Below are 14,478 nucleotides of genomic sequence, written 5' to 3'. Positions count from 1 at the left end.
TCTGATGGTGATGATATGTTTGGGATAAAGCCACAACACCAGACGTCACCTGTCATCTGTGTCCCCCCTCCAGCCCTTAGGGCTGTAAAGTCAGAGAGACAGTTGAAATCCTCCCCTCTTCCTCCCCCGCTCTGTCTGTCTGTCTGTCTGTCTGTGTGGACAGAGATTTGGGGTTATATGATCCAGCTCCAGTATGAGGACCAGTAGTCGCCCCTCAAACACAGGAAATCCCCTTACTTCTGCTTCACGGCTCTGTTGTGGCCGCATGTCTGTGTGTATGTTTCTGCGGCACAGATCCTGTGTGCATGTGCCAGCGTTGGATTTTTCAGGAGGGGGGGGTTACAGTACTGCCGGGCCAACCAAACCACCGACCGACCACAGTCCCAAGGGACGCACACAAGAAAAGTTAAACAAACACAACCAAGGCTTTTTTCTCAGGACACTTCCAGACACTCCTATTGGCTGACCCACATGGTAACTCTTTTTCTTTCCATTGGTCCCCTTGTCTCCCCCACTTTGCTCTTCTCTTTGGAGGTTTGGCCTCTGAACTCTGACCCTTTTTGGGAAAGCAGAACAGCTTTCTAAAGGGACCCGGCGAGAGGTGAGGTTGTGCCCCGGAATGTCTTGATTTGGGTCTCTTTTCCTTGTCCACTACTGTCCTCTCTGACCGGTTTACAGGCCTTTAAGCCTCTATAGTGAGTGAGAGAATGAAGTCTGTGCTTGCACACAAAGTGTTAACTGCGCACTCACACTTTAAAGGGTCAGTTCACTCAAAATCTAAAAAGCACCAGAAACAAAATCCCATTCACCCCCGTTGTATTAATTTGGAGGCAGGAATCTGAATATACCGCAGGACGGTCTAAATGGCTAGATACTGTAATAGAAAATGAGTTTATTTTGTGATTTGGGTGAACTGACCCTTTAAGAGGAAGAGTAAAGAGCTCTTCACCTCTAACCTGACTCCACCAGATGGATTGCTTCGCATTTGCTCGGCATATCCATCTGGGAACTTTCCGTTGGAGAACTTTTGGGAAGGGGCGGAATACTGGTTATTTGATTGGATGAACCATCTGTCTATCACCTATGTTGGTGATAGACGGGCCAAATCAACCAATCAGATCCACGAAGCGTATGAAAATACAACCACAAGCCCGCCCCTGCTGCTGCAGGCAAAGCATAGGTCGTAAGCTCAGCATGCAAGCAAGATGTCGGTAAAGGATATTTGCCGTTTGTGTAACAAGAATTTAGGAATAAAAGTCACCATTTCAGGTTCCCGGACCATATTCCAAAAGAAGGATCCAAGAGAAAAAAAGCATTAGCGAGCGGCTAACAGAATTAGGGCTACCGCTGTCTGAAAATACTGGTTAGCTGATTGGATAAACCATCGGTCTATCACCACCTAACCCGCCTCAAAACCAACGCTGATTGGCCCGGTCGTTTGGCTAACTGCTCCAAATTTTCTGATCTGCGAGTGGAAACCTGGAGCTCGCGAGATCAGGACGGTCTCACGAGGCTACTTTACCTCATCCCCTCAGTGTGATGATCTATTAGTTGTCGGCCTGTGCTTGGCACTGCTTCCTCCCGCGGGCAGCCAGCAGTTACCGTCTCCTGTGATTGGCCGTAAAGGGCTCGTCGGTGCTTAACTGGCGGGTTGCTTTGCCAGCAGGAGGCTGTGGGTTGGGCCACGCCGCTTGCCCTGATCTCTAATTAGCACTGGCTTGTCAGTTAGTCAGGGTGGATCTGTCTGGGAAATTGCAGTCTTGCACACACAGACACACATACACACAAACCTTAGCTGGGAAACACACGGGACAGCAACAGTGGGACGAGGATTGTCCTTCAGTTTCGGGGAGGTTGTCTGTGATCATGTGGCTTTGACTTGTGTTGCCGTTTGATTCTTGTTAGGCTGAAGTGGCTTATTTAGGGCTCGGGGTGTGTTTGAGTGTGCTCTATTAGTGGTGTGGCTGCAGCAGTGAAGTGGTTAACAGTCCCGGGGGAGGCTCATGTTACCAGCAGCAGGGCAGGTCCTTCCCTCTTCTCGCCCCCCCCAGTTTCTCTCTCTGTTAGTCCAGAGAGAGAGACGAACAGTGCCCCAGGGATGAACCATCAGTGCAATGAGCGACAAAGGAGCTCGTTTTAGGAACACTGCCAGGGCGAGAGAGAGAGGGCGAGAGACATTGAGAAAGCTCAGTGTGAGAGAGAGACAGAGAGAGAGTCAGACAGAGAGGGAGTGGGAGAGACATTTGGCTCTGTGAACTCTCTCAGCTGCATGAAGTCATGAAGCTTTCTGTCCAGCTTGGCATTTTCCCGCAGCGCTCTGGTTCCCACGGCAACCCAGGCACCCTGACCAGGTAGATGCGTGTGTGTGTGTGTGTGTGTGTGTGTGTGTGTGTGTGTGTGTGTGTGTGTGTGTGTGTGTGTGTGTGTGTGTGTGTGTGTGTGCCCACAAGTGTAACAAGGAAACTTGTCCTTGTAGTTATGATGTCTTTGGTTCAGTCTATGTTCAGGAATCTTTGTGGGTTTGTGTATGTGTCTGCTTCTTCATCGCTGTCCATATACCTTTATTTTCTGTGTGTGTGTGTGTGTAAGAGAGAGAGAGAGACTTTCCCCTGTGGCTGTTTGGACAGGCTGAGACGGTTGTGGTCACTCTAAATCTCTCAGCACCTCTCAGCTCATGGATTCACTGATGCTTTCAACTCATAAACTCAGTATCTCCGCTCGGCTGCTGGTAAATCCAGAAGGAAGTTGTGTTTCCTCTCTGTTTCTTTTAGTCAGGTTGTTAGCAAGGTTGTTTAAAACACAGCAAATGTGTTTGGCTTGAAATCTGCCAATGGCCAGTTGATTAGATTTTAGTGGTAAATCTGAATCTGGGATTTGAACCGTTCACCAGCCTTTGTTTTTGTTTAGTTTGTAAAAGCTATAATTAGGATGTTGTGTTCAGGTTCTGCTGGTGGGAAACATTCAGGACTTCCAAGTTGGCTGCTGAACACTGTATTTACATGTTTTCTTGCTTGTCTGAAAATCCATCTTGACAGATGAATGATGATTGGGAGCTGATATGATGTGCTGGGTGCTTAACTTCAGTGCTTTTGTTTTTTTTGTACATAGTATAATGTTTCTGTATCATCAAATATTAAAAGTTGGCTTTGAATGTTTGGACACAGATGCTTAGACTCACTCTGAGATATTTCCTCATTTTTCAGGAAACTTAGTTGATTTTAGACTTTATTTTATTTAGTTAGGGTTCTTGTTTGGCTGCTTGTGTTACCACAATATACATGTTCATATTGCTCAAACTATTGTTTGGTATCAGTATCGAATGAACCAGGTTATCGTATTGGCACTAGTAACGTAGAATTTGAAACTGTATGCAGACCCACTGGTAATATGGGGATTATAGTGTAGACACAATAAGTTGGTGAGTTGAATCCACAATAATAAAGTAATTTATCAAGCAAAAAGTATCCGTTTCTAGCTGCTCAAATGTGAGAATTAGTTTCTTTCCTTTGATCCATTGATCACCAAATATCATTTATCACAGTTGCCTTTGACAATTTGAAGATTTTAAACTAAACATTTAATCGGTTTATTGGCAAAAAAAAAAAATATCAATAATTATAGTAATCTGTAACTAATGCCCTGGCTCATGTGATAGGAAGCGATGTGTGTGTCATTTTAACTGCTGTCATACAAAGACATGGTTTTTATGTATCATTAGTCTTAAGTGAACGGACCCCTGACCACTGTGAAAATACAGACAGTTTGAAAACACCACTCTGTGTGTGTGTGTGTGTGTGTGTGTGTGTGTGTGTGTGTGTGTGTGTGTGTGTGTGTGTGTGTTGCAACCAACCCTGCACTGGCCATGACCATCAGCCTCCCTCTGGTCCTTTGAGCGTAATGTTTGCCAACTGGCAGGGCTTCCTGTCCCCCACAGACTCCCAGTGAATGCACACACACACAAACACACACACACATATATCCTGCATCAACTCCCGGCGTGTTTGCTCTGTTCAGATGGGTCTGTTTGAACAACTCAGAGACACACAGACACACACACTTACACACACAAACACACGCCTTGATGTCACCCCTCCGACAAGCCTTTGTTCATATGATAGACAGCCCCATTCAGTGTGTGTGTGTGTGTGTGTGTGTGTGTGTGTGTGTGTGTGTGTGTGTGTGTGTGTGTGTGTGTGTGTGTGTGTGTGTGTGTGTTTGTACCCAAGCTGAAGTTAGTTCAGATGGAAAAATAAAGAAAGAGAATCACCAGGCAGTCAGAGAAGCCGGTTCCATCTTTTTTTTTTTTTTTCCAATTTTAGTTCCGTTTGGCACATTAGTTAATAGAATAAGTTTTCCTTCTCTTTTCTTTTTATACAAAGGCATACATTTATCAGAAATACAACTAGACACAGAACTTCATACTTGCTGTAAAAAATAAACCATCTTTGTCTCTAAAGAGTTCAGCTGACTGATGCAGAGCAGTTCACGGTATAAAAAGCATCACACCTCACTGCTGTGTCTCTGCTGACTGTCTGCTAAGTGAATTTAATGTCTGTCTATTCAGAAAGGAATGAAACATGTTCCCAAAGAGCCGCTGTCTACCAATTGGACCCCCCCCTCCCCCTCATTCTCTCCACTCTGAAAGATGTATTGTTTAAAGAGTACTAAAGTTAACCTCTCTCTCTCTCTCTCTCTCTGTGTGTCCAGCTGGGATGACAGCAGCTCTGTGAGCAGTGGCATAAGCGACAACATCGACACAGATGACATCAACACCAGCTCCTCCATCTCCTCCTACGCCAACACGCCCGCTGCACAGCGCAAAGGCCTCAACGCACAGGTAAGACCGCACACACTTACACACACATCCATATTTCAGAAGAATATCTTTTTTTTACGATTGGGCCACAGGTTGGGATAGTAAGTTCCATTCATTAAATCTCATTAAACCTTTCCATATTTTATTAGAAAAGCGTGATGCACGAAACACTCTACACTTTACCTAAACAGCAAATATGTAATATATCTGACAAAAGTTGGTTTTTAGTTCTTTTAATATCCGTGTTTGAGTTTAAGCTCTGACGTGATTGACGTTTGTTGAAAGCTGATTGGAAAGGATTTGGATTCAAGAAGTGTATTCAATACTGTGTCGTCAGATTTTAATAAATTCTACAAGCTGTAGTTGTGCCAGTGGTTGTCCTCGCCTCTGTCTGCAATAACATCAATAACCACTGTCTGTTTTCTTATTTAGAAGAAGATAAAGATGAGGATGCATTTTGTTTTATCATTATTTTGTGTTTATTTGTTCACAATATGCTGTCAGTTATTGCAGCAACAGTTAACTTCACATTCGTTCTGTGAATTCAATGGAAAATGTACAAATGCTAATTTGCCAATTTTTTTTGTTCGAAATGGATTTGAAGAAATTTAAACTAGATGCATAAAGGGGTAAACTGATGCAACCGTATCCTACCACTCGGCCTCATTTCCCTAAACCCGGTCTGTCCCAGCATTCCTCTGCATTCAGAGAAGAATGTGAGACTACAGCTGTGAACTCACAAACGCTGATGTTGACTTTGGCCTCAAATCATTAAACACTGATTAAGAGCCACTACGCTTCAGGAAAGTGATCGCTGAGACGATAATATTGTCAGCTGACTCACGTTATTGTGGCTGATGTGGAGCCAGTCGCCATGATGAGGTCGAGGTGCTGACGAAACAAAGACAAAGGAGCCTTTCTGTCAGTACAGCAGCCTGGCACTGGGCAGGTTGTTTAAGTCTGTTTTAAATTCTGTGAGCAGAGCAGCTTGCTGCATTTTTTTGCAGTGTTGCCTTGGCATCATCCCTCAAACAGCTGTAATTTACTGTTATAAAAAAATAAATAAAGACTGGTGAGCTAGCTAAGTTGTACTTTAATCCTCACAAAAGTTAAAAGAAATTTCAAGTTCAGCACTAACTTTCAGTATGTTTTAAGTTTTGAAAAAAGACGAATTAAGTTGTGGGTGATCAGGAACTATTTCCACATGTATGAAGAAGAGTCATCACAGGATCCACGGACTTCAAGTGGACTTCTCTGTTGTGAGGACGGACTTGCGTGAGATTTGACTCCCTCAAGACTTGATTCAAGACTTTTAAGCAAAAATCTCCTAGTCTCAAATTCTGTCCTGGTAAAGTCCCAGATCAAGTGCAAACAGCAGCAGGCAAGCTGCTACAAGCACTGGTCTTAGCTACCTACTGTAAAACACACTAATTACGCAACTTTGGAGTAAAATATTTAAATGTCATCACAATTCGAAAGACTATTGACTCTTCTTGACTTGCAATTTGCTTATCAAGACTTATGACTTGACTTTAAGTTCAAGTCTCTCTCGCAAAAATATGAGCTGCCCACCAAAGCTATATCAGCAAAAAATGCTTCTCTCACATTTCAAATAAGGAGAGCTCTTTCTGCTCCGGCCCTGATGTGGTCAATGAGCTTCCTGACTAACTGCTCAGGTGATGGTAATGTGGATGCTGGCGGGATTACACAGCGCAATGGCTGTGGTCATAAAATGGAGTGCTTTTTGGAGGCACTTGGCAACGTCTCATAAAAGACGCTTTCTTCAGCAGTAATAAATCTGACCTACTTGGTGTGTGTGTGTGTGTGTGTGTGTGTGTGTGTGCGTGCGTGTGTGTGTGTGTGTTCCCAGCCTGTGACGGATGCAGAGAAGCACTCGGCCTCCACAGCGGTGCACCAGGCCTGGTCAGGTGACGAGGTGAAGAGGCCAGACGGTGGGTCAGACTGCGGGGTCAGCAGGATGGAGACAGGCTCCAAGTGGAGCCGCCGGAACCCTTCCGACGTCTCTGACGAGTCGGACAAGGGCGGCTCGGGGAGGAAGACCCCCTCCGTGTCCCACACAGGCTCTTGGAGGAGGGGCATGAGCACTCAGGTGGGGGTGACATCACCTCGGACTAAAAGCACCAGTAGCACAGGCTCCGTGAGCTCCAGTGGCCTCAAGACCCACAGTTCAGGTAACACAGACATCCACCGCCAATAATAGTAAAACAAATATATAAATGTTTAAATATGTCAAAAAATGAATAAAAATTTTCTTCACTTGATCCTATCTGATACACCTGTATTCTGCTCATTATTCTTTATCTCCTCACTTCTGAAATTAAATGTATTTCTTTTTAAAGATGCAACTTGTTAATCTACTGCAGTGGTTCCCTAACTTTTTCACATAAAGGACCCCTAAACTGAAACAAATCGGACCACGGTTTTGTCCCAGATTCCCGTATCTGATAGGGTTTTTGCTTTAAGATGTTTTATTACAAATGTGTATAACACCCATGTTCAAAATAGTCATATATTCTGTCATTGTGTTGCTTATAGATGAAATTATAGTGAAAATAAATGATTCCCCTTTTTGCTGGGGACCCCTTGGAACCCCCTCAAGGACCCCTGGGAACCACTGATCTACAATAGGAGTGTAAAATCAGTAGCCCTGTCACACCCCGCTGATGTCTCGTTCTGTGTCCTGCAGGTAAGACAGATGACGTCAAAGTGTCAGAAAAGGGTCGTCTCTCTCCTCGTCCCAACGGCCTTCACCGCTCGCCCTCAGACACAGGACGCAGCAGCGGCGATGAGGCAAAGAAACAATCGATCCCCACCAGCCGCACCTCCACGACAAACGCCCTCACACACACCGTTTCAGACCCCCACTCCCAGACACATACGCTCACCTCACACACCTCGCGCACCCCAACCAGCACCTTCGGCTTCAAGAAGCAGGGCCATGGGATGGTAACCATTGTTACTGCCAGCGGCGCCACCATCACAAGTGGCTCAGCCACCCTGGGGAAGATGCCCAAGTCTGGGGCACGATCGCTTGGAGGAGGGTTAAAGGCCAGTGGGCAGGATGGCGGGTCGGCGCTGGGTCACCACGACGACGGCTTCCTCCCCATGAGCGCCCGCTCCACACTGCAGTACCGCAGCCTGCCGAGACCCAGCCGCTCGGGAGCAGCCGCCCGCAACGGAAACCGCTCCTCCACCAGCAGCATCGAGGCCGCCGTGCTCTCCGTCACGACCCACGGGAAAAACTCCATCGGCATCTCCAAGGCCAACGCCTCAGGAGGCCTGATGGCCAATCAGACGGATCGGGAGAAGGGCGTCTCTGACATTGACCTTCTCAGGAACGGAGTCGTGATGCAGAGTGGAGGAGCAGCGACTGTTCCTCTGACTGGAAGACAGCCGGTTTCTTCACCGACACTGCGCAGGTGAGCACGCACACACTTAACATAATTAACTTAAGTACCTCTATTAACTTAGAAAACATAATTTGTACTGTCAGTGATCCTGCAGACACAATGACGGCTAACTGATGAGCCATACTAAGTGCATACTACCTTCTTGTATGGGCTTGAATTTACCCACATACTCACGCACGCACGCACGCACACACACACACACACACACACACACACACACACACACACACACACACACACACACACACACACACAGCAAGTTTAAATCAGGCCATTGTGAAAAGCAGGCTTTGAGATGGGCTGATCAGCTGCCAAGCCTCAGCCTTGGTGGTGCAGGGGGGAGGGTGGAGGAGGGAGGGTGTGGTGCTGGGTAATGGGAGCTGAGTCTTACCTCAGCGCTCTGCCCTCATTAATGTGAGGGAGTGATAACACTTCAAAGACTGTGTGCTGCCATTATTGCCCACCACGGCTCCAGTCGTCATAGCCTGCCATTTAACTCTAACCCAGGATTAGCAGAACCAGGAGAGAGTTCTCCCTCTGTGTGTGTGTGTGTGTGTGTGTGTGTGTGTGTGTGTGTGTGTGTGTGTGTGTGTGTGTGTGTGTGTGTGTGTGTGTGTGTGTGTGTGTGTGTGTGTGTGTGTGTGTGTGTGTGCGCGTGCGTACATTGGCCTTGACTCGGACCGAGCCCTGACTCAACCTTTCCTGGCTGCAAAATAAAGAATAATAATAAGAATAACTATTGTTTTTGTCCCGTTAGCGGCGGGACCTTAAGGATGGCAAACTCAGCCAGCCTGCTTCAACGCTTATTTGATCCACAACAGCCATGAATATTTACATGAAATTTGTTGTTTAATTTGCTGTTAATATTCATAATCTCTAGAGGATTGATCCTAATTATTTTTCAAACCCCCATGACCTTTCTGCTTGCAACAGCATACGCTTTAAATTTACATTCATGCACAAAAAAAGATAGCTTCAAGCTACTTCCACACCTGAAAACTTTGTTAGTAAAAAGCTATGTGGAATAAGTCTTAAAATATGTAATTACGTACAACATATATTACAAAACATGTAGATGTAGACACTAATAGATTGATTATAACTTTATATCAGATCTCTCTATTAAGGTCACACATAGACAGAATGTGCATCTTTTGCTCTATAGAAATTCAAATATGGTTCATCTTTACATTCTGCCTCTTGTTAATTGATTATGTGATTTGTTAAAATTCACAGCAATGAAAAGAATATTCTATGACATCCTTTGCTTCAGTCCTGCGAGTACTTTAGTCCCAGTTCTCACCCTTCCTCCCCTCTCTGATTTTCCACCAGGTTGTTTGGTGGGAAACCCTGTAAACAGGCTCCCGTCACCACGGCTGAAAACATGAAGAACTCCACTGTTATCTCCAACCCCCACGCCACCATGAACCATGTGGGCACGGTGCTGGAGTCCCCTGACGGAGGGCTGGGAGGCGTGGACAGCGAGACCAGCAGCCCCCTGTTTGGAGGCAGAGTGCAGGGAATAGGGATGGGGATGCTGGGCAGCGAGCAGGTGAGCAAGAACATATAAACATGTTTATTCTTTGGCTTTTAGAGTCACAAGTCTTTCCTTTAAAATGACTGAGGCTGGCTAATCTTTAGAACTGAGTCACGGGAGCAGCTACTTATTCATTTGTTAAGCTGCTATTTTTAGCTCTACACATTCTCCAACTGCCCAGCACCCATTACTTACCATCAGAAGAGGGAAAGCACTTTTTTTGCTTTTCTTTTGAGTTTATTTTGGAGTTGCATTTGAGTTATTTTTAGCCATGCTAATGTTGGCCTGTTGGTCGGCCCACCACTTTGGTCCAGACTGTAACATCTCAATAACTATTGGAGGGATTACCATGACATTTTGTGCAGTCATCCAAGTCCTCCTCAGGAATAATTTTAAAACATGTAAGAGATTCCTTAAAGTGGCTACAATCAATATACTTTTTTAATAAAACCACTGTTTCAAATGACAATGTGAAGACAGTCAGACAATGTGAAAGGGGTTTCTTGTTGTGATGATCCTACAGAGAACAATCACCTGAGTCTGCAGCTCCCCTCAGGCTTGATAGGGAGTTTCAGCTTATTGTTTAGCTGTCCGGTAGCAACTTTACGGTTTTGGTTCACTCTCACTAATCTCAGTGTTGTTTTGTAGCTGGCAGCTGTTTTCAGCCAAAATGATACTATACACTGTTTGCTCTGCACAAATCCCAGAAGTTATAGATGAGCTGATGAACATAGGGGAGCATTCAGCAGCTAAAGAGCCAGATATTTCTCTCAGGAGTCAGTAGAGACAAAAACCTTAAAGATCTTAAAGAGAGAGTATGAATATTGGGTTTACAGAAACACAACTCCAATGAATTATAATCCGTAATTGCTGGATGTGTAAATAAGAAACTGTTAACAACAATAACCGTTTTCCAACAACTGTTTGCCAACAAGTTCACTATATCAACTTAAAAGGGGCGACAAAGATGGCGGCTCGTGATTGTGCAGCGGCAGTGCAATGGTGTGTTCACAACTTGTTTTCCTCGTACTCTACGTGGCTAAAAGAGTTGTTGCAGGTTTAACTTCATAGAGTGCTATCATCCGGTCAAGAGAATTTGTCTAATACTTTGACTTATGTTTGCAAAACTATGGCATTCCCATCAGCTTCAGCTTGACTTTGTCTTTAATGCTAATTAGCATGTGTTAGCAGACCAAGCTAAGAGAACAACCACCGTAAACATTATCTGCTAAACATCACAATGTTAGCATTGTCATTGTCATTTACAGAGCCTTATCACATATGTCACATATATGTGTAAGTTACTGTGTTTCTCTACAGAACTGCCTGACTTTAATCATGCACAATATTATCAATAGTGTCATATTTCTTATCACTTTATAGCTACTGTCATTTTCACACTTTAGCTATGAGGTTTGTGGTCACCTGTCAATCCAGAGGATTAAGTCTGGGTATAAGATTAAAACTGATTTTCATTTTGAATTTAGAGAAGATGTATACGTTGAAGGTGTTTGTGAGCTAACGACGAGGCTTTGGCGGGGTCACGAGGATGATTTTGTTAACACCTGACTAATACTAAACCTGTTTTTTCTTGAACTACTTATGAGTTTGTTCATTGAAAATCACAGATGGGAAGTGTAGGTACTTGTTTGACTCACTGTAGGCTACGTAATACAGCAGAGCAGCAAAGTGTGAGCATGCTCAGTCATGAACTCACCGTCACCTTTTCACATGATTCATAAGACTTCATCAGACTGTGCCTCAGTCATATAGTGACTCACAGGCATTGTTTTTAAGTCATGTCTTTACAAACAGTAAGCATAGGTTCAAAAGTTTAAATAGGCAGTTGTCTCATACACGAAAAGTGAAAATGCATCAGAAAAAAACCCTGAGCAAAGCAGCAAATGTAAGATGATTTAATGAAGATTAAAAGACTAATTGTTTCAGCACTAGAACACACAGACTTTTTAAAAACCAATAACGTCCTCTGCGCCCCTCCACAGGCCTCCAGTCCCGGCTCAGTCTACTCCTCTACCGGCCCCTCCAACAGCCTGACGTGGGGCACAACCTTCAGCAGCTCCTCCGCCCAGAGCAGAGAGAGCACGCTGGGCGGGCACGGCGGGACAGGCAGCAGCATGGGATACCCCTCCGTCAGCAGCATGCACACCAGCAGCGAGTCCATCGACATGAGTCTGGGCAGCGCCGGCCATGGGACGCACAGGGAGGACACCCTGTCTGCTCTGGGCCGCGCCGGCAGCGTCAAGACCGGCATGTCTGAGAGGTGAGAAACACAGAAAAGTGGGGGATTATTGGGAGTCCCTTTTTTCTTTTTTTTCTTTTTTAAGTGAAGCAGTTTCAAAATTCTGAAAAGAAAAACAAAAATCGGAAAGATGGAATGCTCTATTTGTTCTTTTAGAGGTCACATATTGTTTCTTTAATACTTCTAATTCATTGCATTTCAGAGGTCAATATTACTAGTTATTTTGCAGGTTAGTTTTACATACAAAACATACAATAGTTTAAAAAAGTTCTTTTAAAGATTCAATAATCCAACAGTTTCTAAAAGTAGTTCAAATGAGCTTCACCTCAACCAGCTGAAACATAAAAATGCTGCTTACACTTTAATGCATCTGTAATAATAATCCCCTAGAAAAATTAGTGTATAATATAAAGCTTTGAAAGGGGTCATTCTGCATAATGAGTAATTTTTACTTTATATACAGTACAGGCCAAAAGTTTGGACACACCTTCTTATTCAATGCGTTTCCTTTTTATTTTCATGACTATTTACATTGTAGATTCTCACTGAAGGCATCAAAACTATGAATGAACACATATGGAATTATGTACTTAACAAAAAAGTGTGAAATAACTGAAAACAGGTCTTATATTTTAGTAGCCACCCTTTGCTTTTTTATTAATAAGGAAAACAATTCCACTAATTAACCCTGACAAAGCACACCTGTGAAGTGAAAACCATTTCAGGTGACTACCTCATGAAGCTCATTGAGAGAACACCAAGGGTTTGCAGCACTATCAAAAAAAGCAAAGGGTGGCTACTTTAAAGAATCTAAAATATAAGACATGTTTTCAGTTATTTCACACTTTTTTGTTAAGTACACAATTCCATATGTGTTCATTCATAGTTTTGATGCCTTCAGTGAGAATCTACAATGTAAATAGTCATGAAAATAAAGAAACACATTGAATGAGAAGGTGTGTCCAAACTTAATTAAGTACATTTTGCTACTTATACTGGATATTTCTTTACTTTTTGATATTGTTCCTGTCACTTAAGGATATAAATACTTCATCGCAGACATTAAAATCCTGCTCAGTTCTGACATTACTGTAATTCCTTTTAAAGAATCCAGAATCAAAATGATGTACAAAGCGTCCGCCGTGGCGAGGTGTCGCTTCTTGTTTGTCGTTCTGTCCTCCGCTCGAGCAGAGAAACAAAATCCTGTGGCGTCCTCAGTCGACTACGCAGTAATTGTGGTCATTGTAGCGGATTCCACCCTGACAGGTTGACTGCGTAATGTGACAGGAATTCCTCAGAGGAAACTTTATAGCATCTGCAGTCGAAAGCTTTGAGGCCATGACATCACCCTCCGTCCTCACTGTGTTTTCTTATTAACTTCATTGGTGAAGTATTTCGCAGTTGACCTGTTCTGAAGGATTCACTTTATTCTCTAAAACTTTCTTTCTCTGTGTCTGTTGTGTGTTTTCCTTCCTGTCCTCCATCAGTCCCCTCTCCTCCCCCTCCGCTAGCCCCATATTCAGCCGAAACACGCTACCTCGGAAGCAGGACAGGTAAATGTACCTGTGTGCAGCTGTGGAGGTTCCTACTAAACCACCGCCTGCTGCCACACAGAGAGCATCACATAGAACCACGGAGAGAAGCTGTGCGGTAGCTCGTTGTATTTTATGGATTTTGTGCGTAGGTGTGTCGCTCTGTGTGGTAGTTTGTGGTTATTTGTAGGACCTCTAGCTCCTGTATGAATGGGAATTTATGAGCGAGTGTAAATGTGCGGTTGTCTGTGTGGATGTTGGCAGCTTCACTGTTTTTGTTTGGCGGTCTGTGCTCACATGCTGCCACCTTGTGGTAGAGTTTGTATGTGCATTTACCCAACAGCATGGGCATAGAATGTTTATCATTGATTTTACACTGCAAAAATCTCAAAGAATGTTTTACCATTTCCCTAAAAGTCATATTTTCTGCAAAGAATTAAAAATATTCAGCCTGTACAGTGAATCAATTGAAACTGTTTTAAGAATTTTCTGTAATCAAGTGTTTCTTTATTCCAGGGTAGCCTTAGTCTGCTTTATTTCTTGTGAAAAGTTGAAGTTTTTTTCAGTTGTCTTAAGAAAAGGGAGAGCAATGGAGCTAAAATCCAATATTACATAGATCGAGATTTATTTGCAGTGTTTAAGTTGGGATGTACAAGTGACGATAAGAACAATATATTTACAGGTTAAAAATAGCATTAGGTAGTCTTTAAGAGATGCAGCAACTTGTTTCCTTGCCTCCTTTGCTTTCCTCCTCTGAAGTGTTTCTCTCCTACAGCGGGCCACACTGTGGTAGAAACACTCTGCCTAAGAAAGGACTCAGGTACTAACTGCACTTCCTGCTGGACTATTGCGCCGTTACACACTGCTTCACAAAATTGTCTACTGTCTTTCTTTTATTTCTG

The 14,478-nt window shown here is 43.8% G+C and overlaps 1 protein-coding gene across 2 annotated transcripts in view; it reads left to right on the top strand.

Moving 5' to 3' along the window:
* nav2a (neuron navigator 2a) overlaps positions 1 to 14,478 on the top strand; it is a 101,334-nt gene that overhangs the window by 62,373 nt on the left and 24,483 nt on the right. For both annotated transcript variants that reach the window (XM_028589316.1, XM_028589395.1), the window contains 7 exons: positions 4,708 to 4,837; positions 6,687 to 7,008; positions 7,524 to 8,256; positions 9,580 to 9,799; positions 11,788 to 12,065; positions 13,532 to 13,597; positions 14,352 to 14,396. In XM_028589316.1, coding sequence (XP_028445117.1) covers positions 4,708 to 4,837; positions 6,687 to 7,008; positions 7,524 to 8,256; positions 9,580 to 9,799; positions 11,788 to 12,065; positions 13,532 to 13,597; positions 14,352 to 14,396 — 1,794 coding nt within the window. The remainder of the gene's footprint in view (positions 1 to 4,707; positions 4,838 to 6,686; positions 7,009 to 7,523; positions 8,257 to 9,579; positions 9,800 to 11,787; positions 12,066 to 13,531; positions 13,598 to 14,351; positions 14,397 to 14,478) is intronic.

Source organism: Perca flavescens, chromosome 1 (assembly GCF_004354835.1).
Source record: "Perca flavescens isolate YP-PL-M2 chromosome 1, PFLA_1.0, whole genome shotgun sequence".
Lineage (NCBI taxonomy): Eukaryota > Metazoa > Chordata > Actinopteri > Perciformes > Percidae > Perca > Perca flavescens.
This window is presented reverse-complemented; position numbering and strand designations above follow the sequence as displayed.